Here is a 25,268-nt window from a genome sequence, read left to right as displayed (position 1 = left end):
TAAAGGTAAAGGTGTCCCCGCACTTGTAGTGCGAGTCGTTTCCGACTCTCAGGGTGATGTCTTGCCACGTTTACTAGGCAGACCATATATATGGGGTGGGATTGCCAGTTCCGTCCCCGGCCTTTCTTTACCCCCTCAGCATATGCCGGGTACTCATTTTACCGACCACTGATGGCTGGCTGAGTGGACCTCGACCCCTTTCACCGGAGATTCGACTTCCTCTTTCGTTGGAATCGAACTCCGGCGGTGAGCAGAGCTTTGGCTGCGTTACCGCCGCTTATCTGGAGGACCCTCACTCTATCTCCCTTCTGGAACAAAACAAAAGAACAAAAGAGGAGTTGCTCTTGCCCCACTTCCAACAGGCATGAGTCCCCCAGAAAAGGCTGGGCCCACGCAAGCAGGGTGCCCTCCCGTCCTTGCTGAAGGCTGGAAGGGGGCCTGAATAATTGCTGCCACATCATCTTCAGCCTGGTCTAGCCATGCCTAGTTAAGTGCACTAGAGATGCTGATTCCTGCGTGATCTGTAAGCGGATTCAAGAAGCGCCCTGGGATGGAACCTTTTATTAAACTTATGAAATGAAAGCACATCTCTGCATTTGAGTCTGACTTCAGGGAGTTCAGGCAAGTCAGTATGAAAGGGGAGTGTTTGCCACCCAAAAGAGTCGTTTATCCTTTTGTTATGACTAGCGCTAATCAGAGTGAAAGGAGGTGACTCAGCTTCTGAGAAGACTCTTCTCAGTAGCTAACACGCAGTCTCCCCTTTCATGCTTAAGTTAGAAAAATGAAGCCCCTCATTCTCAGCTTTAGCCTTCCTGATGCCATCCCTGCAATTCCGCGATACCTCTCAATCAAATCCTCTGTGTCCTCTGGAGCGTCATTCCTTTCTGAGCGGCCCCCATGTGACCCTGGCAGTCCCTGGTCTGAAGCAGCCGTGCGTCGCCATGGCCGAGCCCGAAGTGGAACGTTACAAAGAGGAGCAGCTGCGGCGCCTGATGGCCAGCATGGAGCGCTTCTGCCGGCACAAGCACCCGATCTACACGCCTGGCGCGGTTGGGGAGGGAAGGATCCGAGGCGCGGGGCCCGGCTTTCCGCAGCCCTCTCTCCGCCTCGGCTCTGCCTCTGAGTGGCCGGGGGGGGGGGGGACGGGGGGGGGAACCGGTGGAGCCCCGGCTGGCTGGCCGTCCTGCGGGGCTTCCTGGCCCAGAAGAGCCCGGCCCCAAACTCTGGGAGCAGCGCTTGCAGGTCTCTCCCTCGAGACACGCCCTTTCGGGGCGGGGCAGCGCCAGTGAAGGGGGGTGCTTACTTCTGAGTAAACATGCACAGGATCGGGACTGCGCTACTGCAGGATGCCAAACTCTTCTGTCAATTAGGAGAGGAGCGGGGGGGGGAAGAGGAGGATTTCCAGCCCATCACAGTGTAGTGGGGTGAACAAACGGGGAGGGGGAGGGAGGAAAGGGCCCCCCTTACCTTTTGAGAAGGGCCTGCTTCTTCCTCTGGGGCAGCTGGCTTCGCAAGAACGCCCCAGAAAGAGGAATGGGGAAGAGAGAAGAGCCAGCAGAGGTGGCCAGAGCTGGGGGGGTGCCCTTGGGGTCCCCACATGGAAATGTTTGGGGGCTGGATGTGGACCCTGGCTTAGCCACCCCCAGCTCAGCCAGGCATCCCCTGTTCAGCCTCAGGGCAGCAGAAGCAACTCCTGTCATGTCTGTAGTGGGTAGGCGGAGAGGATTTCAGTGAGTTTCAAAGGAGAAACAGAATCTGCGTGGAGGTTTTTAAAAAAATAATTTTAGTTCATCAATTATTATTATTACGTGTTTATTTTAACAATTTATTTATTTATTTATTTATTTATTATTTCAATTTATATACCGCCCTTAGCAGAATAGCTCTCAGGGCGGTGAACAAACAAGATAAAATACAATATATCATAGTAAAAAATCACAAAAACATGTACAAACAAACAACGGAAAGCACAACAAAAACGAAATACAACACAAATTAAGAAGGATACATGTTAAAAGTAGAAAGATTAAGAAAATTAAAAGATTAAAATGCCTGGGAGCATAAAAAGGTCTTTACCTGGCGCCAGAAAGATAGAAGTGTAGGCGCCAGGCGTACCTCTTCGGGGAGGCTGTTCCACAACTCAGGGGCCACCACAGAAAAGGCCCTAGATCTAGTAACCACCCTCCGGGCTTCCCGATGAGCTGGTACCCGGAGGAGGGCCTTAGATTCTGAATGAAGTGAACAGGTAGGTTCATAGCGAGAGAGGCGTTCCACAAGGTATTGAGGTCCCACGTCGTGTAAGGCTTTATAGGTCAAAACCAGCACCTTGAATCTCGCCCAGAAGCAAATAGGGAGCCAGTGCAGACGTGCCAGAATAGGTGTTATATGCGAAGACCGACTGGTCCTCGTCAATAGTCTGGCAGCCGCGTTCTGCACCAGCTGAAGCTTCCGAACTGTCTTCAAGGGCAGCCCTACATAGAGCGCATTACAGTAATCCAATCTTGAAGTTACCAGAGCATGAACAACGGAGGCGAGGTCGTCCCTGTCCAGATAGGGGCGTAGTTGGGCTACCAGACGAAGATGGTAAAATGCATTCCGTGCCACCGAGGCCACTTGGGCCTCGAGAGACAAGGAAGAATCGAAAAGAACCCCCAAACTACGTACCTGTTCTTTCAGGGGGAGTGTAACCCCATCCAGAACAGGGTGAACATCCACCATCTGAGCAGGGAAGGCGTTCACCAGCAGTGTCTCGGTCTTGTCTGGATTGAATCTCAGTTTATTAGCTCTCATCCAGTCCATTATCGCGGTCAGGCAACGGTTCAGCACATCAACAGACTCACCTGAAGAAGATGAAAAGGAGAAATAGAGCTGCGTGTCATCAGCATATTGATGGCAACGCACTCCAAAACTCCTGATGACCGCACCCAGCGGCTGCATGTAGATGCATGTAGATCTAGATAATCGGTTTCATCCAAGAGCGCCTGGAGCTGGCCGGCAACCACCCGTTCCAAAACCTTGCCCAAAAAAGGGACATTCGCCACCGGTCTATAGTTGTTCAAGTTATCTGGGTCCAAGGAGGGTTTCTTTAAAAGAGGTCTCACTACTGCCTCCTTGAGGCTACCAGGGACTACTCCCTCCCTCAAGGAGGCATTAACCACTTCCTTGGCCCAACCGGTGGTCCCAGCCCTACTAGCTTTCACTAGCCAAGATGGGCAAGGATCCAGAACAGACGTGGTTGCCCGAACCATTCCAAGCACCTTGTCCACTTCCTCGAGCTGCACCAACTGAAACTCATCCAATAATGAAGGACAAGGCCGTGCTCCGGACACTTCAATGGATTCATCTGTCGCAACATCGGAGTCAAGATCCCTGCGGATACATGCAATCTTATCTTGAAAGTGTCCAGCAATTTCATTGCAGCGGGCTTCCGATGTTTCCGTAGTATCGTGGGGGCCAGAGTGTAAGAGCCCACGCACGACTTTAAAAAGCTCCGCTGGGCGGCATAGGGATGATCTAATAGAGGCAGCAAAATAAAGCTTCTTTGCTGTCCTTACCGCTTTTGTATACAACTTATTGGTGGCACTTACCAAGGCATGATTGTATCCACTGGGAGTTTTCCTAGGCTCTCCATTTTGGGGGGATTTTTTTTTTTAGTCATTCAGAATCAGGCTCCGCTCAGCCATCCAGGAGCACCTTTTAAAAAGCCTTTCTTAATCGCAATATTAAGAACAGCTGGTATAGCACAGTGGGGAGGAGAGCCTGGCTGGGAATCCAGAGTCTGTGAGTTCAAATCCCTGCTTGTGTCTCCTGGGTGTCAAGGGCCAGCTAAAGATCACCCCACAGGGAGTGGCTCAGGGGTTACGGGCCCTGCCACCTGTGCAGCCGTGGGCAAGCTGCAGAGCCCCAAGGAGCCCAGTTGCCCCTCAGCTGGCAGTGGCAGACAAGGAAGGGGCTGGCTTGTGCAGCTGTGGCAAGCTGAGCGGGCCCTAGCCAGCTGGGGAGGACTACCCCCTCTGAATACTGCTTACCATAAAAACCCTATTCATAGGGTAGCTGTAAGTCGGGATCGACTTGAAGGCAGTCCATTTTCAATCCCAATCTTATGTTAACCTGTCAAAGAACAGAGTCCCTGCAAGATGGTCCCACCTGCCTCAGATATTTCTTGGGGCCCTGAATTCCACACATGGACACTGAAAGGTGGGGGATATTGATTTGAAAACCAGTATTTAGCTCCAGAAGGAGAACAAGGGCTGGGCCTTTAATGGGGGCCCTCCCCATAGGTTAAAGGGGGGCCTTTCTATGAGCTCTTGCTCTCCAAGCAGAGGAGTGAGTCAATCCGGGTTCAGTCCTACCTTTCTGCCCTTCTCACAAATTGAGCATCTTGGAGCAAAATGTATTTTCTTCCACTGGTCATGCAAGGCAGGATGCATAGACGACACCGCCACCTGGTGGCCAAGGGAATTTCCCACTGGACCTGTTACAGGACAACTAACAGGCATTTGTCCCCAAATGCAGGCCTTAGAGGCTCCAGTCCAAAGTGGAAAACTGGCATGTACGCTACTCCACCCTGATGGCATTTTCCCACTAAAAATGGTGTTGGCCCAGCGTGGACGCTGCAGACAGTGAAGGCAGGATCTTCTCTCCCAGCAGCCATAGAATCAACCTCTTGCATCACTTGGGTCTTCTTTCCCTGGGCGATGTGAATAGGATGCCTGAGGCTGTGAAGGCCACTCTGTTTAAAATGGATCATTGCCTATGTTGGCTGGTTAAGGCTGGCAGAGTCAGATGTGATGGGCTCTCAGCCCAAATTCTTGCGTTTGAGTCTGGGTCCAATTGAAGGTGCTGGTTTTAGCCTGCAGTCTTCACGGCTGGGGATTTGCTGAAGGCACATTTTGCACCCTTTCCTTTGATCCTTGAGAGAGATGTTTTTAGAACCCGGCCTATCTCTTTATTGTAAATTGTTTTAACTGATTTCAGAGTTTTATTTTTAGATCGATGTAACCCACAGCCATATTAAGGTGGTTGAGCCCTGGTACAGTTCCCCAGATAGGGGGTCCATTTCCCCCAAAAAGGAAATGCGTGGGATAAGGTACCAGAAAATACATCTTGAGGTGTCTTAAAGACTTACTACATTTATTATTCCAGAAGCTTTAATGGATTACAAAAAATACTCTGACCATGTGCAGTTTCACTACTATCAGCAAAACATGAACAGAAAACATTCTAGCAACCTATTAAACAAAAAGAAAATACTCTGAGCGTGTGCATGTCAAGAATAGCTAAGTCTGGCAAGCTAAAATGGTTCAACCAGAGAGAATTCTGGAAGCTTTCTTGATCCCTGGGATGCTCTCTGCTGGAGAAGTTCAAGTGCTATAGTGCCAGACAGGCAATTTGCTAATGTCAAAAAGATGTAGGTGAACCTTATCTGTTACCTCTTATCTGCTTCCTGAGATCAAAGTCAGGAGGTTGGGTATTGCAGATCAGCACCGCTGGGTGGGTCTAGCCCTCCTTATCTTCAGATAAGGTGATCACGGAAGGGGCGCCTAGGATGGCTAATTGCCCCCCTCCCTGTTGCCAGCTAAACCCCATAAAAATAAAGGGTGATCCTTCAGTTATTTGTTCCCTTATTCCAACTACTTTGACTTGCCTGACAATGCTGATATGCTGTTGGGAACCAGGCGTTCAACTTGAAGTGAGTATAGCTAGGTTAGGCTGATTTGTTGTATTCATTGTCTGTTTGAATCTCTCACAGTATTATGCAAATGTATCTCTTGTTTAGCCCAGTTGAGGGCAATCAGCTTTAAAGGAAATATATACTCTCTTTTGTATGTACCTTTATTTTCTTTTAAATAAACTACCCTTTCATTAATGGTGTGTATTGCTTGGAGCTTATGACTCTAACTCCAATCCTTGATCGCTGGTCACTACTGACTACCGTTGGTTACTTTGGGTTAACGCCCTAGAGCAGAAAGTTTAACAATAGGTCTGCACTAGGATCTTAGTTAGTGCTCTGAATTCCCATTATTCAGAGTGGGAGCCGTTAAAGGGGTGGTGACAGTGTACCCCTTCCAGGGTTGGTACTGGGTGTAACTAATCCTGGGAAGGTGAGAGTTTGCCTGGGAAGTAGTGGCCCAAGGAAATTGGGACTGTTCTCGGAAGCAAAGAACCCCCTTGGGGTGGTGAGGTCAAAGGACCCCAGAGGGGCAATCTTTGACAGTACAGTTTTGTATTTTAAACTTGCCTCATTGTTTTTGCTCACTTCCAAACGTGGGCCAGTCACCAAGTCTCAGCCTAACTTACCTTGCATGGCTGGTGCGAAGATATAGAAGGAGGCATAAAATGGCTGAGAAGGGGAACTTAGGGCTTGTATCGGAGGCATCCCATTTGGGTTCTTTTAACTTACTAGAGTGATGTATCTTTATACTATAAAGTTCCACATTTTTATGAGTACTCCACCCCTGCAAATTCATACAGCTCTGAGGCTTCCACCGGTCTTCATCTAGGCTGATTAGTGCATGTTTTACTGATGCAAAAGCCCTCTTTTGTTCAGTTGCACAGGTGACTGATTCCTAGGAGGAGTGATCTGAAGCCTGTAACTACTGGGGATGGGGCAGGGCAGGGGCTGTCGAAAGTAGAGCAATGCACTTTCACAGTTACTTCTTACTATTTTAATTGTATAGGTAAAATAATGAGTCAGTATGTTTCCTAAGGGCTGGTATAAATCTAAAACGTGCTCCCACTTCCAAATGTTCTGCACCAACCACAAAACTACTGAGATAACTAACAGGATTTAAAAAATGTTTTAGAGTAATATATATTAATCTCCAAGTGTGGCTGAGCTTCACATACAGTCAGGCCCTTAATGGGGCCACAAGGGAGAAACTGTGAGGGGTCCCTTTGAGAGAGATGGGGGGGTTCAGAAAAGGAACTGGTTGTTGTGGGAGCAGGAGGTTGGAAGGAGTTTTAGGGCTGGTAGTCTCTCTCTCTCCTTCATTGGAAGATTTTCCTTCCACTCCTCTCCCTTTCCCCTTCTGACCCCTCCATGATCTTCTCTGTCCCCCTTGCAGTCCAGCCCAAGGTGATCATCACCCCTGCAGAATATGACTCTGTGTCCCACAACTCTTTGCTGATTTGCACTGTGGCCGCCTTTTACCCCACAACGATCGAGATCAAGTGGTTCAGGAACGGGAAGGAGGAGACCAGAGTGTGGACCACAGACCTCACCTGGAATGGGGACTGGACCTTCCAGATCGAGGTGATGCTGGAGGAGCAGCCAAAGCATGGAGACATCTATGCCTGCTAGGTGGAGCATGCCAGCTTCGAGGGCCCCGTCACATTGCATTGGGTATGAGATTTGGGTTCCTCCCACACCTTCCCAGCCCTGATCCGTCTTCCCAATCTGCTGGCCTGGAGGCAGACTCTTGCTGAAGAGGGGAGCATCCTGGGACCCTGGCCTCGTTCATCCACATGGCCTTGAAGAAGAGAATGGTGTTGGGATAAGCAAGCTTGCATGTCCCCTGTAAAGGGAGATGTTCCTTCTAACTAGAATTGGGGGATATCACTATGTGCTTGTTGACCATGATGTAACTTCCTAAAGGGTACCTCCTTCTCTTCCTCTTCCTTTTGTTAAGGGATTATTGATCTCTTTGCATATTCTCCATTAAGCTTGAGGGAGTGAGGAGCATACACATGCTTCTCTTCCAAGATGACCATTACCATGGACTAAGCCTTCTACTTTTTCTATCTAAGCTAGAGCCTATGTTTCCTGAACATATGAAAGGTTGCTATTAAACCTTCTTTATACTTTTTATCTAAGAAGACTGTTGTTTATTTAACTAGCGTGCATAAGAGGAAAGTGGGGCTGGTTATTCTCAATTCTGCTGCTGCATATATACTTTGCTAAGAAACAGGACTACAAACTGTTCCTATTTCATTTAAACCAAACAGATGGTGCCAGCGATGATGCCCAGAATGCCAACAGCCAAGCCCACGGCACAGAGCACGTTCTCCATCATCTCAGGGATGGGAGATGGAGCCTTGGAATCTGGGGGTGGGTGGGGGTGCAAAGAGACAGGAGAGGGGTTAGAATGGGCTCTGTGATTGCATGTCCCTGGTCAGCTGAGAATCCAGGAGTCCTGCATCTCCCCATCACCTGATCCCCAGCTGGATGGGGGGGGTTGTCCCACAAATCTCAAAGCTCCATTAATTACTCAAGTGCCTGCCAAAGAAAGGCATCCCAAAAGCTGCCCATAAGCAAATCCCATGTTTAACTTTAAAAAACAAAACCATTACAAGTTTCTAAGCCTTAAGATACACTTGAAAAATTCAAACAAGAGGCACCATCTACCTCCTGAAACCCCGGAAGGGGTCTGAGCACCTTACTGTGCCCCACAGCTGGCAAGAAAAGTGTAAGTGTCCTTAATTTACATCAATTACTCTGATTTTCTGATTTTTTTGAAGTCCAGGGAGAAGCCCAAACAGGCTGTGTACTAACACCAGATCTTCTCCGTGCTCCCCTCGGGGAGGTCCCAGTGCTCCACCTGGCAGATGTAGAAGTCCCTCTGCTCCGGGACGAAGGGGAGGTAGGAGAACTTGCAGAAGGTGTTGTCCACACTGGGATAGAAGCTGGTCTCCTCCATGCCCTGCGAGACCACCCCGTTGTTCTTCAGGCAGGTGATGTTCAGCACCAAGGGAGAGAAGCGGTCCATGAAGCAGATGAAGACGTTGGGGTCCCCCAGCTCCACGGGGTCTTCCGGGTACTGAGGCAGGAGTAGGACAAGGCCAGGGATCAATCCTCTGTTTCCTCTGGAGGCTCATTCCTTCCTGGGCGGCCCCTGTGTTACCTTGGCAGTCCCTGGTCACAAGGGGCATCCCCTCCAAGGCCTGCCATTCCTGGTCCTCGACGCCTCTTCCAGGGAGCCACTCTGTGGAAATCCCTTTTATGCCCTCCCCAGGGCGCGCAGCTTCAGCTGAGCCAGAGAGGAGGCCCTGAGACTCTTTGTGATGCCCATCCCCTTCGCCACCCCTCTGGGCAGGAGACTGGAGTCACAGATTCATATAGCTGAAAGGTACCTCAGAGGTCATCTAGTCCAATCCCCTGCTGATGTAGGAAGCCCTCTCCTGCAACATCCCAGGATATTCCCTTTCTGTGAGAATCTGGGGGCATCTTTTCCTTTTAAGTGTGAGAACATTTGTGCTTGTCCTATCAAATGCAGCAGTGTCTCTCTCTCTCTCTGTGTGGGGCTTCCTTCCCTTTCAGCCTGTCCGTGTGAGGCAGGCTGGAGTCCATGGCCTTATAGGCCCCTTCCAACTCTACTGTTCTATGATCCTATGCATTGGTTGCTTCCCTCGGGCAGGATTTCTGGGGCAGCAGAAGAGGCTGAAGGGTTTTGTCACAGAAGCCACAAGGAACCCCTCCCACCTGCCTGGGTCCTCCCTCCATCCTGTTGGAAATGGGGCAGGAGCCACTCCTATTTGGGTTCTTCTGTGTATTCCAGAAGAAAGATAGAGTGAGGGACCTCCACCTGGCTAGGCTTGCCAACCTTTACCTGTGTTGTTCTCTACCTAACTTCCTTCTGTTGTAAACTGATATGCTGCATTGCGCCTCCAACTTAGTTAGTTAGAACTAGGTATGCCTTTCCTATCTACTATGTATTTCTATAAATAAAGTAGCTTTTCTTTTTTTACTAAGTCTTAAGTCTCAGTGATCTAAATGCAGGGTAAAAGCCTGCTTCTAAGGTAAATGCACAAACCTCTGAGTTACTCTGCGTATACATAACACATCCCCCCCTTTGCACCATTCTGGGCACGGGTGGTCTTGCTGTCTATGTCTGCCATTGTACTACCGACCTTACTGTACACCTGTGAAACAGGGACTATCTATAAATGCCACTCCCAACTTCTTGAAAGATTCCACAAACGCTGCCTCTGGAAAATTCTGCAAATTACTTGGGAAGACAGGCAGACTAATGTTAGCGTTTTGGAAGAAGCAAAGACTACCAGTGTTGAAACAATGATCCTTCAACATCAACTTCGCTGGACCGGCCATGTTGCCTGATCACTGTCTTCCAATGCAGCTACTTTACTCTCAACTTAAGGATGGAAAATGGAGTATCAGCGGACAGCAAAAGAGGTTTAAAGATGTTCTTAAAGCTAATCTACAAAAATGTAACATGAACATAGAGACCTGGGAAGCTGTGGCCAATGAGTGTCCCAATTGGAGGTCAGCTATTATCAAAGGTGCTATGGACTTCAAAGAAGCACGAATACAGGGCGAACAGGACAAACAAGCAAAGTGGAAGGCACGTCAAACAAACCCTCATTGTGACCATCTTCCATCTGGAAACTTATGTCCTCACTGTAGGAGGCTGTGTGGATCCAGAATTGGCCTCCACAGTCACTTACGGACCCGCCGTTAAAGACCTTGTCTTGGAAGACAATCTTAGTTGGCCACGAGTGATCGCCAATGAAAATGAGGATTCCAGAGAAATGTTTCAGTGTGCAGGATATAAATATGTATTGGTTTTACTTGACATGTTTTTAGGATGGGTTGAGAAATACCTGCCAGACATGCAGATGCCTTCATAGTGGCAAAGAAATTGGACAGAGACCTCATCCCATGGTCTGGCCTCCTTCTCCTGGACAGTGACTGTGGATCTCATTTTACTGGACAGGTGTTTAAAATGAGTGGTCAGATGCTCGACCACTTGCCCTTCTTCTCATCAGAAGTGCTGCTTGTTGTTATGTAAAATAACTTTGTACCTAAATAATAAAGCAGAGTTTAACAGTGGTCTGAAATGCTTGTGTGTGTGTGTTTACCTTAGAAGCAGGCTTTTACCCTGCAGCGAGATCATTGAGGCTTGAGACTTAGTAAAATAAGAAAAGCTACTTTATTTATATTAATACATAGTAGATAGGAAAGGCACACCTACTTCTAACTAACTAAGTTGGAGGTGCAACGCCAGATGTGGGAGTTGCCCTCATGGCTCAGAAGGGAGAGAGGAACATGTCCTTTCTCCCAGATACTCAAGACGAAGAGAGAGAGGGAGGAAGGAGGAGGGTCAGATAAGCTTCCCTAAGACAAATCAGTCTGCAACGGAAGGAAGACAAATCAGAGCACAGCACAGGTAAAGGTAGCCAAGCCTAGCCAGCTGCAGGACCCTCACTTTATCTCCCTTATGTTAACATAAGCATAAGAACAAAAACAGGAGGTGCTCTTGCCCCACTTCCAACACTGCTAATCTTGAGCATGGATTGTCTCCATAAGAGGTTTTGATGGCATGGCCCATGTGCATGCCTTATTCACCACCTTTTCCACGTTAGAGGATGAAGCCTTGTTGAAGTACTGTTGTGTATTAATTGATGCTGTTAGAACATTGCATTCATAGGTCAAAGAGGCCTTTCCAGAGCCTCTCATGGAGCCTGGTCATCCCACTCTCCCTGGTGAGTGGTGGCAAGGTCCACATCTAGAGATGCTGACGGCCCGTTCTGCCATCAAGGTGCAAAGTGCAAACAACTGGACACGTGTCACAGCACAAGAACATTGGAGCTGAGCTGAACCCAGAGGTCTACCTTCTGCACCTCTGCCGACCGATTCTGTACCTGATGCAAGTGAGACCAAGTTTTCCCATGATCCGGGACCTAAAAGAACGGCAGCTGGTCCGGAGTCCTAACAGCCCAATTACCAGCATCTGGGGTGCAGATTGGCAGACTGCTGGAGACAGTAGCTACGGGTCAGAATAAAGCCTTAAGAAAGGTCCTGTTGTGAGCCTTAGCGCTGACAGGCAGCTGTGACTTTGACCCATGAAACAATTTCCCTTTTGACCTTGTATCTTCCACACTCATTGTGGCACCTGGATTCCCGGGCACCTTAGACACTGAAGGGAAGAGGGGTTCTGGTGCTACAGGTGAATTTGGCTCGTGTTTCTCATCCTAAAACTCCTGCTGGATTGAGGAAGATAAGTGACAACGAAATCTTGAAGAGTTGCCTGAAGAGGCAAGCCAAAATAATACTGGAAAATGGGAAAAGGGGGAGTGTTTCTTTATATACATGTTGGTCTCTTTCACTCTAGTGACAGGATCCTATAGATCCAACACCTATTTCCAACTTACCCAAAGAATTGCTTCCATCTATAATGTGAGTAACTGTTGGATATGCTCCCTCCTCCCTGTCCATGGGGAGGCGTTCCCCTTGTACCCATCCCTTTCACTGAAGAGAACATCACTGACACTGCCCCCATTTTTATGCCTATGGAATGGAAATGGTTCAGCGCAAATTCTACCAGGGACATAGCCCCCGTGGCCCAACAAAATGGGGTTTGGTAGGTCCTGCCAAAATTGGGTGAGTTCTGTTTTTTGGGAAACAAGACCAAAGGAAAGAAAGGTAGAGAGGTTAGTGTAAGTAAACACCAACATTATTTCACTCTTGAAGGGGACCGGAGAAATAACGACACCCAGAATCCCACTTTCTGCCAACGTTATCATGATTTTCATGCTTCCTTTAACTATTCTATTGATAACATGATCCATTGTTCTGCCTTTACCAATTCTGGTGGTCCTCAGGTATGGGATTGTAAATACCTGAACGACTGGGGAGAGTGTTTTTGGAACGGGACTAGCAACCCTCATGATCCAGGTGGTGGTGTCCCTTGGTGGGGAATAGCTGGGCCCTACTACCAAAGGTAGTAAGTTCAACCATGTAAAACCTGGTCTTTCCCCCTTCCACAAAGGCGCATGGGAAGCTCTAATAGGACATCACTGTTCTGGCAATAGAGCCTAAAAATATTGCCAAAATACTGGATTGGCCCCTGCTATGTTGCCTGGCTTATACCAGCTGTCAGGGTCACTCAGGTACTCCCAGTTGGTAGAATCAGGAACAATGAGAGCCTCACCAATCAGAGAAAAAAGAGTGAAATCAAAACCTGCTTGCCCCTCTGCACAATGGGGCATAGAAAACTGCAGGCCCTTAACGATGGGCTCAATAATAGGGTGGCCTTTCCTGCCTTTGGCTGGCACAGCCACCGTAGGTTCTGGAGTATTCAGACTTCAATCTGTAGTAGAAATTCTTGCAAATGAGACCAAAGAAGCTCTTCCTGTGGCCTCTATGACTATAAAGACCCTACCCGCAACCCAAACCCTAATAAGGAAAACAGTTCTCTAAAACAGGATGGCACTGGACTATTTGCTCGCTATGGATGCAGGGACTTGCGCCATCATTGGGAGGGAATGTTGTTCCTACATAAACAGTTCAGTTGGAGAGATTGAATCCCATGCTAACTCCATAATATATCATGCTGAGCAGATAGCAGAAGTAGCTTATGTTGACAGGAGTAGCGATTTTGATTGGTGGGAATGGCTAGGGAATGGCCTAGTAAAAAATCTGCTAAAATATGTTATAATGGGATTATGCTTGCTTGTGCTCATATATGTAACAGTCCAGTTGGTGTTATGTTGTATTAGACGCTGTGTGACAAAGACTACTAAGTCCATCACGAAAACTGATGTTAGAATGATGCACATGGAGGTAACAATGACAGAGAGGGAAGATCTAGAGGGAGTACATAAAGTAATAGATGAAACTGCTGCTTTTTGTAAATTGTATTGTTTTTATTGATGTATTTTTATATTTGTGTTGTGTGTTTTTTAAGCCACCTTGAGGGCCTTTTGGCCAAAAGGAAGGGTAGAAATAAGCAAGAATAATGATGATGATGATGATGATGATGATGAAATGTCATTAATTGAATATTGAATTTGGCAGCTAGAAACTGCCAGAGGGGGGGATACGATGGGGGGAAACTGGACAACGGAGAGGCCATTTTGGCTTCTGCAGCCCCCTTGGCCTCAGCATCCATCTTGGGTGCTCACCCATCTCTGGAAAAGCCAAAACCTCTCTGTCTCTGCAAAGGAAAAACTGACAGGCCACCAAGATAGCAGGTGAAGGGAAGTGGAACAGTCTGGGGTTAAGCTAAGAGAAGAAGAGTGTCAGGGGTCTGAAACTTCCCATAAAAATCCTGTTGGTAGCCTGGCTTCCCCGTATGGATCCTTTGATGCACAGAAAGAGTTGAATTCTGCTTAAAGCTTTTTCCATATTCAAAGCATTTATACATCTCTTCCCTTGAACAGATCCTTTGATGTGCCTGAAGGTAGCCATTCTGACGAAAGGTCTTTCAACACTACAAGCATTAATAAGGTTTGTCCCCTGTATGAGTTCTTTGATGCGAAGTAAGGTAGCTACTCCGACTGAAGCTCTTTCCACACTCCAAGCATTTATAAGGTTTGTCCCCTCTGTGACTTCTTTGATGCGAAGTAAAGGTGCTACTCCGACTGAACCTCTTTCCACACTCCAAGCATTGATAAGGTCTGTCCCCTGTATGAGTTCTGTGATGCACAGTAAGGTGGCTACTGTGACTGAAGCTCTTTCCACACTCCAAGCATGTATAAGGTTTCTCCCCTGTGTGACTTCTCTTATGCAAAGTAAGGGCGCTACTGTCACTGAAGCTCTTTCCACACTCCAAGCATTTATAAGGTTTTTCTCCTGTGTGAGTTCTTTGATGCAAAGTAAGGTGGCTACTGTCACTGAAGCTCTTTCCACACTCCAAGCATGTATAAGGTTTGTTCCCTGTGTGAGTTCTTTGATGCACCATAAGGGTGCTACTCCAGCTGAAGCTCTTTCCACACTCGAAGCATTTATAAGGTTTGTCCCCTGTGTGAGTTCTTTGATGCGAAGTACGGTGGCTACTGTCACTGAAGCTCTTTCCACACTGCAAGCATTTATAAGGTCTGTCCCCCGTATGAGTTCTTTGATGCGAAGTAAGGTAGCTACTCTGACTAAAGCTCTTTCCACACTCCAAGCATGTATAAGGTTTGTCCCCTGTGTGAGTTCTTTGATGTGAAGTAAGGTTGCTACTCCACTTGAAGCTCTTTCCACACTCGAAGCATTGATAAGGTTTGTCCCCTGTGTGAGTTCTTTGATGCGAAGTAAGGGTGCTACTCTGTCGGAAGCTCTTTCCACACTCCAAGCATTGATAAGGTCTGTCCCCTTTGTGAGTTCTTTGATGCGAAGTAAGGTTGCTACTCTGACGGAAGCTCTTTCCACACTCCAAGCATTTATAAGGTTTGTCCCCTGTGTGAATTCTTTGATGCGAAGTAAGGTTGCTACTGTGACTGAAGCTCTTTCCACACTCCAAGCATTGATAAGGTTTGTCCCCTGTGTGAGTTCTTTGATGCAAAGTAAGATGGTGATGATGACTGAAGCTCTTTCCACACTCCAAGCATGTATAAGGTTTGTCCCCTGTGTGACTTCTCTTATGTGAAGTAAGGGCACTATTGTCACTGAAGCTCTTTCCACACTCCAAGCATGTATAAGGTTTGTCCCCTGTGTGAATTCTTTGATGCAAAATAAGGGAGCTACTCCAACTAAAGCTCTTTCCACACTCCAAGCATGTATAAGGTTTGTCCCCTATGTGACTTCTCTTATGTGAAGTAAGGGCACTATTGTCACTGAAGCTCTTTCCACATTCCAAGCATTGATAAGGTTTGTCCCCTGTGTGAATTCTTTGATGCACTGTAAGGGTGTGTCTCTCACTGAAGCTTTTTCCACACCCGAAGCATTTATAAGGTTTGTCCCCTGTGTGAGTTCTTTGATGTGAAGTAAGGTTGCTACTCCGAATGAAGCTCTTTCCACATTCCAAGCATGTATAAGGTTTGTCCCCTGTGTGAATTCTTTGATGCACTGTAAGGGTGCATCTCTCACTGAAGCTTTTTCCACACCCGAAGCATTGATAAGGTTTGTCCCCTGTGTGAGTTCTTCGATGCGAAGTAAGGCTGCTACTCCAACTGAAGCTCTTTCCGCACTCCAAGCATGTATAAGGTTTGTTCCCTGTGTGAGTTCTTTGATGCGAAGTAAGGTGGCTACTGTCACTGAAGCTCTTTCCACACTTCAAGCATTGGTAAGGTTTTTCTCCTGTGTGAGTTCTTTGATGCACCATAAGGGCGCTACTCCACCTGAAGCTCTTTCCACACTCGAAGCATTCATAAGGTTTGTCCCCTGTGTGAGTCTGTCTCTCCTCTTGTCTCTTTGCTCCATCCTGACTCCTCAGTTTCTGCTCAGCTTTTTCGAGTGATACTTCACTTGGTTCTCCCTCAGCCTTGACCCCCCAGATGTATCCTGATGGAATGAAAAGGAAAGGTGATAAAATGCTGTGGAGAAATCCTGTGAATATATTATGATTTGTACTTTGAAAACATGTTTCTTGGAGCTCTGTTGATATCAAAGTTTAACTGTCAAAGCTCGAGGCCTTGTACGGAGTTAGTTTAGCTGTAGGTGCTTGGTAACAGGTTGTGAAAAGAGACACAGAGAGAGACAACTGTAACAAAAATCTGCTCTCCTGTTCCTCCATTTAAGGTGGAGAGCCCAGTACTTATGCACAGCTGTAATTTACAAACCTAGGATGGATCCTGTCTGACAGAAACATGGCCCTTTCCACTGCCAGAGGGCAGCTCACATCCCCTCCCTCCTTCCCAAAAAGGTCAGCCCCCTGTTACCTGCAACACAAGACAGTGCTGGAAGATGAGACCCCCCCAGGTCAGATGGCTCTCTGTGAGCTTCTACAGCAAACACAGAAGAAGAGGAAATTGAAAGATTTTATGCAGAAGTACAGGAAGAAATTAAAGGAAAATTTAGACCAAGAGTAGGGATGTTGAATAATCAACAGGGGAACACAGTGACTGAGACAATATAAAAGGAAGATGGAAGCAATACACTGAAGAACTCTATAAAAGAGATGCAAGGATGACAGATTCATTCACGGATGATCCGTATGAAGAAGAACCAGAAATTTTAGAATGCGAGGTGAAAGCTGCACGTAAAATACTTGGAAGAAACAATCACCAGGAACAGATGGCATACCAATAGAGTTGCTCCAAGCTATTGAGACTGAATCTGTCCAAATTTTGACAAAACGTTGTCAACAAATATGGAAAAGAAAACAATGGCCCTCAGACTGGAAGCATTCAGTATGTCATGCCCCCTTCAGAGGAGTCCTCATAGGGGAAGAGGAGGACAACTCATGAGTAGCAACAGCAGGCCCAGAGGGAAGAACAGATGAAACTCCAGAGCAGCCTTTCCCAACCAGTGTGCCTCCAGATGTTGTTGGACCACAATTCCCATAATACCCGACCACTGGCAATGCTGGCTGAGGCTGATGGGAGTTGTAGTCCAACAACATCTGGAGGCACACTGGTTGGGAAAGGCTGCTCCAGAGGATGCAGCTCCCACTCCCTCTCAGCTGGAGAGTGTCCAGGACACAGCTGAAGCCCTTCAACCAGATTCAGGCAGTGGACAAGAGACTCCCCTCCCACCTGCAGAGCGAAGATGACAGAGAGTCATGCAGCAGTGTCCTCAGCCTGCCGTTTAAGACAGAAGCCAGAGGACTGATTACCTACACCTGTCTTAGGGAGTGGGATTTAAAAGATAGCTCCTGGCCTCAGGGTGTTGCTGACTACAACGTCAGGCATGACCTCTGCATTTCTCCTAGCTTCCAGAACCCAGACCCTCGGACTGATCTCTCGGAAAGCTGGACTAGGAATCTCCCATTGACTATGATCCTTGGACACAGACTTGGCACGTGAGCTCGGAACAAACCCTCTGACCCTATCTCGCCTTCCCCCTGGTTAACTCTCTGGCCTGGCAGAATTATAACCGAAGCTGCCGGCTAATGACTTTATGACCCTGACAAATACTAAGGAATTTATAGCCCAGCCTGGATCCCACCGATGCTGACATCTTCCTGTAAAAGCTGACACAATATACATCCCAACTCCAAAGAAAGGGGATCTCGGGGAATGCAGTAATTGTTGAACTATTGCCTTAATATGCCATGCAAGTAAACGCTCTTGCCATATATGGAGTGCGAAGGGCCAGATGTCCAAGCTGGTTTTAGAATGGGAAGAGGTACCACAGATATTGCAAACATAAGTTCGATAATGGAACGGAGCAAGGAATTTCAGAAGGAAGTCACCCTGTGCTTTATAGGTTATAGCAAAGCCTTTGACTGTCCAACCTTTGGGCCACAGATGTTGCTGGACTGCAACTCCCATCAGCCCCAGCCAGCATGGCCAATGGTCAGGAATTATGGGAACTGTAGTCCAGCAACATCTGTGGCCCAAAGGTTGGACAAGGCTGGTGTAGATCATGAAAAACAATGGAATGCTTTAAAAGAAATGGGGGTGCCACAGCATCTGATTGTCCTGATGCGCAACCTATACTCTGGACAAGAGGCTACTGTTAGGACAGAATATGGAGAAACCGATTGGTTCCTCATCGGAAAGGGTGTGAGACAGGGGTGTATTCTATCACCCTATTTGTTTAATCTATATGCAGAACATATCATACGGAAAGCAGGATTGGACCAAGATGAAGGAGGTGTGAAAACTGGAGGGAAAAATATCAATAATTTAAGATATGCAGGTAATACCATACTACTAGCAGAAACCACTAATGATTTGAAACGAATACTGATGAAAGTTAAAGAGGAAAGCACAAAAGCAGGACTACAGCTGAACATCAAGAAGACTAAAGTAATGGCAATAGATTTATATAACTTTAAAGTTGGCAATGAGGACACTGAACTTGTCAAGGATTATATACCTTGGCACAGTCATTAACCAAACTGGAGGCAATAGTCAAGAAATTGGAAGCAGTCTTGGACTGGGAAGGGTAGTTATGAGAAAAGATCCTCCAATGCAAAGATGCATCACTGAACACCAAAGTCAAGATCTTTCAGACCATGGTATTCCTGATCTCTATGCATGGATGCAAAAGTTGGACAGTGAAAAGAAAAATCAATTCATTTGAATGTGGTGTTGGAGGAGAGCTTTGCGCATACCATGGACTGCGAAAAAGACAAATAATTGGGTGTTAGAACAAATTAAACCAGAACTGTCACTAGAAGCTAAAATGATGAAACTGAGGTTATCATACTTTGTGTGATGGAGGGGAGCCATCCCAGGACACCCTCCACCATCCCAGAAGCCAATTCCCCACCCAGGGCAATTTACTCAGGCAAAAGATCCTTCTCTGCCAATGCTGTGCTGGCTCACAACAGCCCTGCAGAGTAGTAGACTGCCACCACTCTTTAGACTGGTTAACCACCCTGAGCCAAGGGGAAACTCTGACCCCAGAAAACTTGCCAAGGATTACAGACAGCAAGAGCCAAACAGACACTCCTTGCTCTGAAGCCTTTAGGCAAAATACCCAATTCACACAGTAGTCGTGGTCAGTGGCCAACCCTCTCCTGAATGAACACACACTGGTAAATGAAATAACTTTATTAAAGAATAAAAGAGGTGCGCAGTTCAGCAGCAAAAGAGTTCCTTAATATCAACACCCAAAAGGGGCAAGGTAAAACAGAGGGAGTTCAGCCTCAACAGAAAACAAGAAAGCTATCTAGCCCAGTCTATACTTACACCCAGGTAGACAGTTGCACAGCCCCCCTCTCCTCAGAGAGAGGAACAGTCAGGAGAGTTGATGCTAAATGGAACCTCAGCAGGCAACATCAAGTAGGCATGATGGGACCCAGGAGAGGAATGCAATTTAAGGTTTGAGCCCCATACTTATGGCAAACACCCTAGCAACAGGCCGGATCCAATTAACCAATCAGGAAATTTCTACATGGAATAAGGGCCCATCATCACCAGGCCAATGGAACATCCTCCCTAAAACTTCAAGGACTTTATGACCTTGATGGAGCTGGCTTCTACTGAGAAGGCGGTGGTTAGGGTGGGCCCCCGATTATCCGCAGGTGGGAAATAAAACTACCAATTCATAGTTCTAATACAGAAGCCAAATGTTAACCTGTTAAGATCCCACATTAACAAATTAAACCCCACAATTCTTTGCTACACAACCATCTTGAATTCAGGTTTTCATGACACTTTGGAAACATAATGAGAAGACATGACTCACTCAAAAAGACAAGAGGAAGGCCAAAGAAGAGATGGATTGATTCCTAAAGGAAGCCACAGACCTGAACTTACAAGATCTGAACGGGGTGGTTCATGACAGATGCTCTTGGAGGTCCCTGATTCATAGGGTTGCCACAAATTGAGAGAAGGTGAGAGAAATCCAGCAGGACCTACACCTTGCTGCTGTGGCCTCCTGCTAAACTCCACCTGCAGGCTTCCTTGGGTGTCAACTGCTACTCCCTGCAAGGCCTGGGTGCCGGCTGAAGCCAGCTGGGGCTAACAAGGGAGAAGGCAAGTGCCGGGGGGGGGAAACAAGCTCCCCTTCATGGGGGGGGAAGCGAGCTCCCTTTCCTAAGGGCCACCTCTAGCCAAGGCTCTCCCCCCGTGTCAGGCTTCTTTTAACGTGTGCCGGGTAGGAGTAGTCGGGGTCCTGCCGTTGAGGTAATACTGGGCAGGGGACGGAATAGCGGTGGGAGGCAGACTGGCCGTTACAGGGGAAGGGAGATAAGACATCTTCGTGCTTGCATCCCTTCTGGTCCCCCTTCCAACCCTCGGGACACTGGTAGCTATGCTGGGAACGCCCTGGATCTCACTGCCCTGCTGATGAATGCAAGGTCAGTGACTAATAAAACCACTTTCATTCAGGACTTAATCCTGGATGAATGCGCTGGCCTTGCTTGTATTACTGAAACCTGGCTAAATGACCAAGGCGGAGTAGGTCTCTCCCAGCTCTGCCCACCAGGTTTTGTGGCACTCCAGCAGCCTAGATCCAGGGGACGGGGAGGTGGGGTCGCAATTGTCTGCAGGGAATCTATCTCCCCTGCCAGGTACCCTGTCCCCAACACCTCCAGCTTTGAGTGTGTGCCTGGCATTGGGTCAGGAGACAGAGCGGGGATTCTGTTGGTGTACCGTCCACCCTGCTGCCCAGCAGTCTCCCTCCCTGAGCTGGTGGAGCTGGTCTCGGCGTTGGTGTTGCAGTTCCCCAGGCTGATGGTCCTGGGTGACTTCAACATACATGCCGAGGTTAGACTCACAGGTCCAGCTGAGGACTTCATGGCTGCCATGACAACCGTGAGGCTGTCTCTAATATCATCTGGACCAACACATGTGGCAGGACGCACACTTGATCTTGTGTTCTGTTTGGGACAGGAAGAAGGTGATCTGAGGGTGGAGGGGTTCTTAGTGACTCCGTTGTCATGGACAGATCACCACCTGACAAAGTTTAAACTTTGTGCCCCCGGTAACCTGAAGGGCTGATAAAGATGGTCCGCCCCTGGAGACTCATGGATCCAGATGGTTTCCTGAATGCTCTGGGGGATATTCCCAGCATGGCTGGAGATACTGCCGAAGCCCTGGTCAATCTCTGGAATACGGAGGTGACCCGGGCGGTAGACACTATTGCTCCAAAGCACCCTCTCCCACCAGGGAAGGCCCATAATACACCTTGGTTTACTCAAACCTTGGGCCTGATGAAACAGCAGGGACGACAGCTAGAGCGACGATGGAGAAAAACTCAGTCCGCTTCCGATCGAACACAGGCTAGAGCTCATTTTCAAGCCTATCATGTGGCAGTGATGGCAGCAAAGAAAGGGCACCATTCTCTGCTCAGTGTTGTCCGGCAATGCATTTCCAGGTGGTCTGGGGTCTTTTGTGCTCTGGCCCTACATTAGACTCTGAGCCCTCAGGCTGTGACATGTTTGCCCAGTCTCCAATCTCTCCTTTCTGGGCAAGGTGATTGAGAAGGTAGTGGCTGCTCAGCTCCAAGTTTTCCTGGATGAATTGGACTATCTAGACCCTTTTCAGTCAGGCTTCAGGCCTGGCCATGGGACAGAGACTGCCTTGGTCACCCTGCTTGATGACCTACGCCGGGCATCAGACAGGGGGAATGCATCCCTGTTGGTGCTACTGGACCTCTCGGCAGCCTTCGATATGATTGACCATGGTATCCTTCTGGGCCGTCTAGCTGGGATGGGATTGGGAGGCACTGTTTTACAGTGACTCCGGTCCTACCTGACAGATAGGACCCAGAAAGTGGTGCTGGGAGACTACTACTCGACCCCCTGGCCGTTGGCCTGTGGGGTACCACAAGGTTCCATTCTGTCTCCCATGCTCTTTAACATTTATATGAAACCGCTGGGAGAGGTCATCCGGAGATTTGGAGTACAATGTCATCAATATGCTGATGACACTCAGCTGTATCTCCCCCTACCACCTGATTGCAGGGAGGGAGTGCTCATCCTAAACCGGTGCCTGGAGGCTGTGAAGGGCTGGATGTGGGCCAACAAACTGAAACTTAATCCAGACAAGACGGGCGTACTGCTGGTCAAGGGAAAACTGCACCAGGGACGGGGTTGCAACCTGTTCTGGATGGGGTTGCACTCCCCTTGAAGGAGCAGGTCCGCAGTTTGGGAGTCCTCCTGGATCCTGCCCTGCTGCTTGAATATCAGGTGGCTGCAGTAGCCAGGAGTGCTTTTGGCCAACTCAAACTGGTCTACCAGCTGCGTCCGTTCCTGGAGGCAGTTGACTTGGACACAGTGACACATGCATTGGTGACATCGAGGCTTGATTACTGTAACGCACTCTATGTGGGGCTGCCTTTGAAAACAGTTGGGAAATTGCAGTTGGTTCAAAATGCAGCAGCCAGAATGTTAACTGGAGCACGGCGCAGAGAGCATATCACCCCTGTGCTTTATCGACTCCACTGGCTCCCAATTTGTTTCCGGGCCCCATTCAAAGTGCTGGTTCTGACCTTTGAAGCCCTAAATGGCCTTGGACCAATGTACATGAGGGACCACTTACACCCATATGTACCTGCCCGGGATTTAAGATCATCTGCCTCTGGACAGGCACACGGGAGAGAGCTTTTTCACCTGTGGCCCCAAGCTTTGGAATACCCTACCCCAAGAAGTCCGCTCTGCTCCTTCCCTGTTGGTTTTCCGGAGACTTCTGAAAACGATCTTGTTCCGGAGAGCCTTTGGGAGGGACTGAAGGTAGAGACTGACACTGATTTTATGCCTTCTACGTTTAATTTTATCTTGGTAGTCCTTTTAGTACCACTCCCTATATATATGTATGTGTGTGTATATATATAGTATTTTATGTATTCTAATTCTATTTTATGTATTTTAATGTTTTTGTGATTTTACTGTTTACAATTTTATTATGTACGTGTTTGATTTTATTTTTGTAAGCCACCCTGAGTGCCCTATTATAGGGTAGAAGGGCAAGATAGAAATATTTTAAATAAATAAGTCATAATCGAGTTGAAGGCATATAAGAAGAACAGCAAGAACAAATTAAACCAGAATTATAACTAGAAGCTAAAATGATGAAACTGAGGTTATCATACTTTGGACACGTCATGAGAAGATATGATTCACTAGAAAAGATAGTAATGCTGGGGAAAACAGCAGGGAGTAGAAAAAGAGGAAGGCCAAACAAGAGATGGATTGAGTCCATAAAGGAAGCCACAGACCTGAACTTACAAGATCTGAACAGGGCGGTTTACAACAGATGCTATTAGAGGTCGCTGATTCTTAGGGTCGCCATAAGTTGTAATCGACTTGAAGGCACATAACACACAAACACCTGCATTATGTGAGTTCAGCTTTAGTTGATCCAAGAGAGCCCAGTGCCCCGCAAACCTGTGTGGGAGGAAATAGCCTTAAAAGGTGGGCTGTGATATGCAGCCTTTGTGCCTCATCCACCATCACAAAAAAGCCTGCAGTGGACCAGCCAAACAGGTTTACACCTGAGAGGACCAATATCCTGGAAGTAAGTAGTGACTTAGGATCAGGTAGATACTTGAGCCAAAACTTGGGTGCCTCACTACCGAGTAAAAGGATTTTGAGGTGCTAAAGAAAAGCTGACTCTTCAGACTGGTGGCAGCAATACAGGGAGAGTGTTGGTTTTAGGCCTTACAGTAAGTTAAAGAGGGCTCTGGCTGGGAAACGCAGGGTGTGCTGTCCCTAGGATCCCAGAATTATAAGCACTAAATTGGCCCCCCAGAGTCTTCTTGTCTGGGAAAAGGGGGTGTAGGAAATGATGGCAGCTCTGCCGGATAATCTGAAATGCACAGTGGGTCAGATTTGCGAAGCAGGGTACCAGGAAGGGAGTAAGAAGGCTATCCTTAACCTCTCCTAATTCTAACAGAATAGGTCGCCATCTCATGAATCTCCTGCATGATCTCTTGTACAGAGCTCTCTAGTCTGGATCCAGCTGAGCCCGTTCCTCTTGGGTGAAGCGCAAGGACATTTCCTCAAAGGTCACCAGTCCCTGGAGAAGAAACAATTGCCTTCCTCATTCATACTCCCAGGCAAGGCGTGGACATCATCTGCCCTCCACTCGCACTCTGAAGACAGATGTGGCAAGCGGGATCTTTTCCTTTAGTGTTCACAAATTATCTCAGGTCCAGATGGCATCTACCTAAGAGGTCTTAAAACAACCCAAATGTGACACTGCTGATCTTCTAACAAAAATATGTACCTTCTCCCAAAGACTTGCTACCATATGGACTGGCAAATGTATTACGATTTGAAAGCCAAAAATACACAGAAGGTATCAGGGAAATCAGAGGCTTATTAGATGTTCTGGGAAAAGTAGTGGAAAATATTATTAAAGACAGAATTAACAAAGCAATCATGGGATATGAGGAAATACGCTCTCATGCATCAGTAAGTGTTTAAAGATCAGGGAGAAAGCAGGAATAAATGAACAGTTCTCCCAATGGAGGGATGTAAAAAGTGCCCCCCCTCCAATCATCAGAATTAGGATCTGTGCTTTTAAACTTGTTTCTAAATGACATGGATTTGGGGTGAGAAGCGAGGTAACCAACTTTACTGTTGATATCAAGTTGAGGGTGATTAAAATAAAGAGGGATTGTGAGGAACTCCAAAAGGAACTCTCCAAGCAGGCTTGGGTATTAAAGAGCAAATCCAATTAAATGTAAGCAAGCTTAAAGTGATGCACAGAAGTGAAAAATCCCAACTGAAGCGGTGGTGACTGACAGGAGAGAGACCTTGAGGACATAGCGGATGCCTCAATTAAGATATTGATGTTATAGCTATGAAATTGGGGGATTCCATGTGACAGATTGGTAAAACACAGATTGAAAATAAAACTGCCAATATCATAACGCCATTATATACATCTAAGATGTGATCCTACTTGGAATGCTGTCTTCAGTTCTGGTTACCTGACCGCAAAAATAGCATTCTAGAGGTGGAAGAAGTAGAGAAATGGGCAACCAGAACACTCAAGGGTTGCAACGTTTGGGGATTTTTGCTGTAGAGAAAAAGCTTAGAGGA

The 25,268-nt window shown here is 47.5% G+C and overlaps 2 protein-coding genes across 2 annotated transcripts in view; both read right to left on the bottom strand.

Moving 5' to 3' along the window:
• Nucleotides 1-7,934: 7,934 nt before the first annotated feature.
• LOC133378930 (mamu class II histocompatibility antigen, DR alpha chain-like) lies at nucleotides 7,935-9,084 on the bottom strand. Its single transcript, XM_061613543.1, has 3 exons — nucleotides 9,073-9,084; nucleotides 8,495-8,759; nucleotides 7,935-8,044 (listed from the first exon to the last, which is right to left on the bottom strand). The coding sequence occupies exons 1-3, from the start codon at nucleotides 9,082-9,084 to the stop codon at nucleotides 7,935-7,937; spliced, it is 387 nt and encodes a 128-aa protein (XP_061469527.1).
• Nucleotides 9,085-13,601: 4,517 nt separating this feature from the next.
• LOC133381477 (zinc finger protein 420-like) overlaps nucleotides 13,602-25,268 on the bottom strand; it is a 33,005-nt gene continuing 21,338 nt past the window's right edge. The window contains exon 7 of the mRNA XM_061620633.1: nucleotides 13,602-16,045. Within this exon, the coding sequence (XP_061476617.1) occupies nucleotides 14,181-16,045 (1,865 nt within the window). The 3' untranslated portion in view covers nucleotides 13,602-14,180. The remainder of the gene's footprint in view (nucleotides 16,046-25,268) is intronic.

The sequence above is a fragment of the Rhineura floridana genome, chromosome 3 (genome assembly GCF_030035675.1).
Source record: "Rhineura floridana isolate rRhiFlo1 chromosome 3, rRhiFlo1.hap2, whole genome shotgun sequence".
In the NCBI taxonomy this organism is placed as follows: Eukaryota; Metazoa; Chordata; class Lepidosauria; order Squamata; family Rhineuridae; genus Rhineura; species Rhineura floridana.
Note: the sequence above shows the minus strand (reverse complement) of the source record. Positions and strands in the feature narration are given on the sequence as shown.

Coding starts and splice junctions, on each gene's coding strand:
- LOC133378930 (XM_061613543.1), bottom strand. Junction 8,045..8,494: donor GAGCACGGAGAAGATCTGGT/GTTAGTACACAG, acceptor ACCCACCCCCAG/ATTCCAAGGCTCCATCTCCC.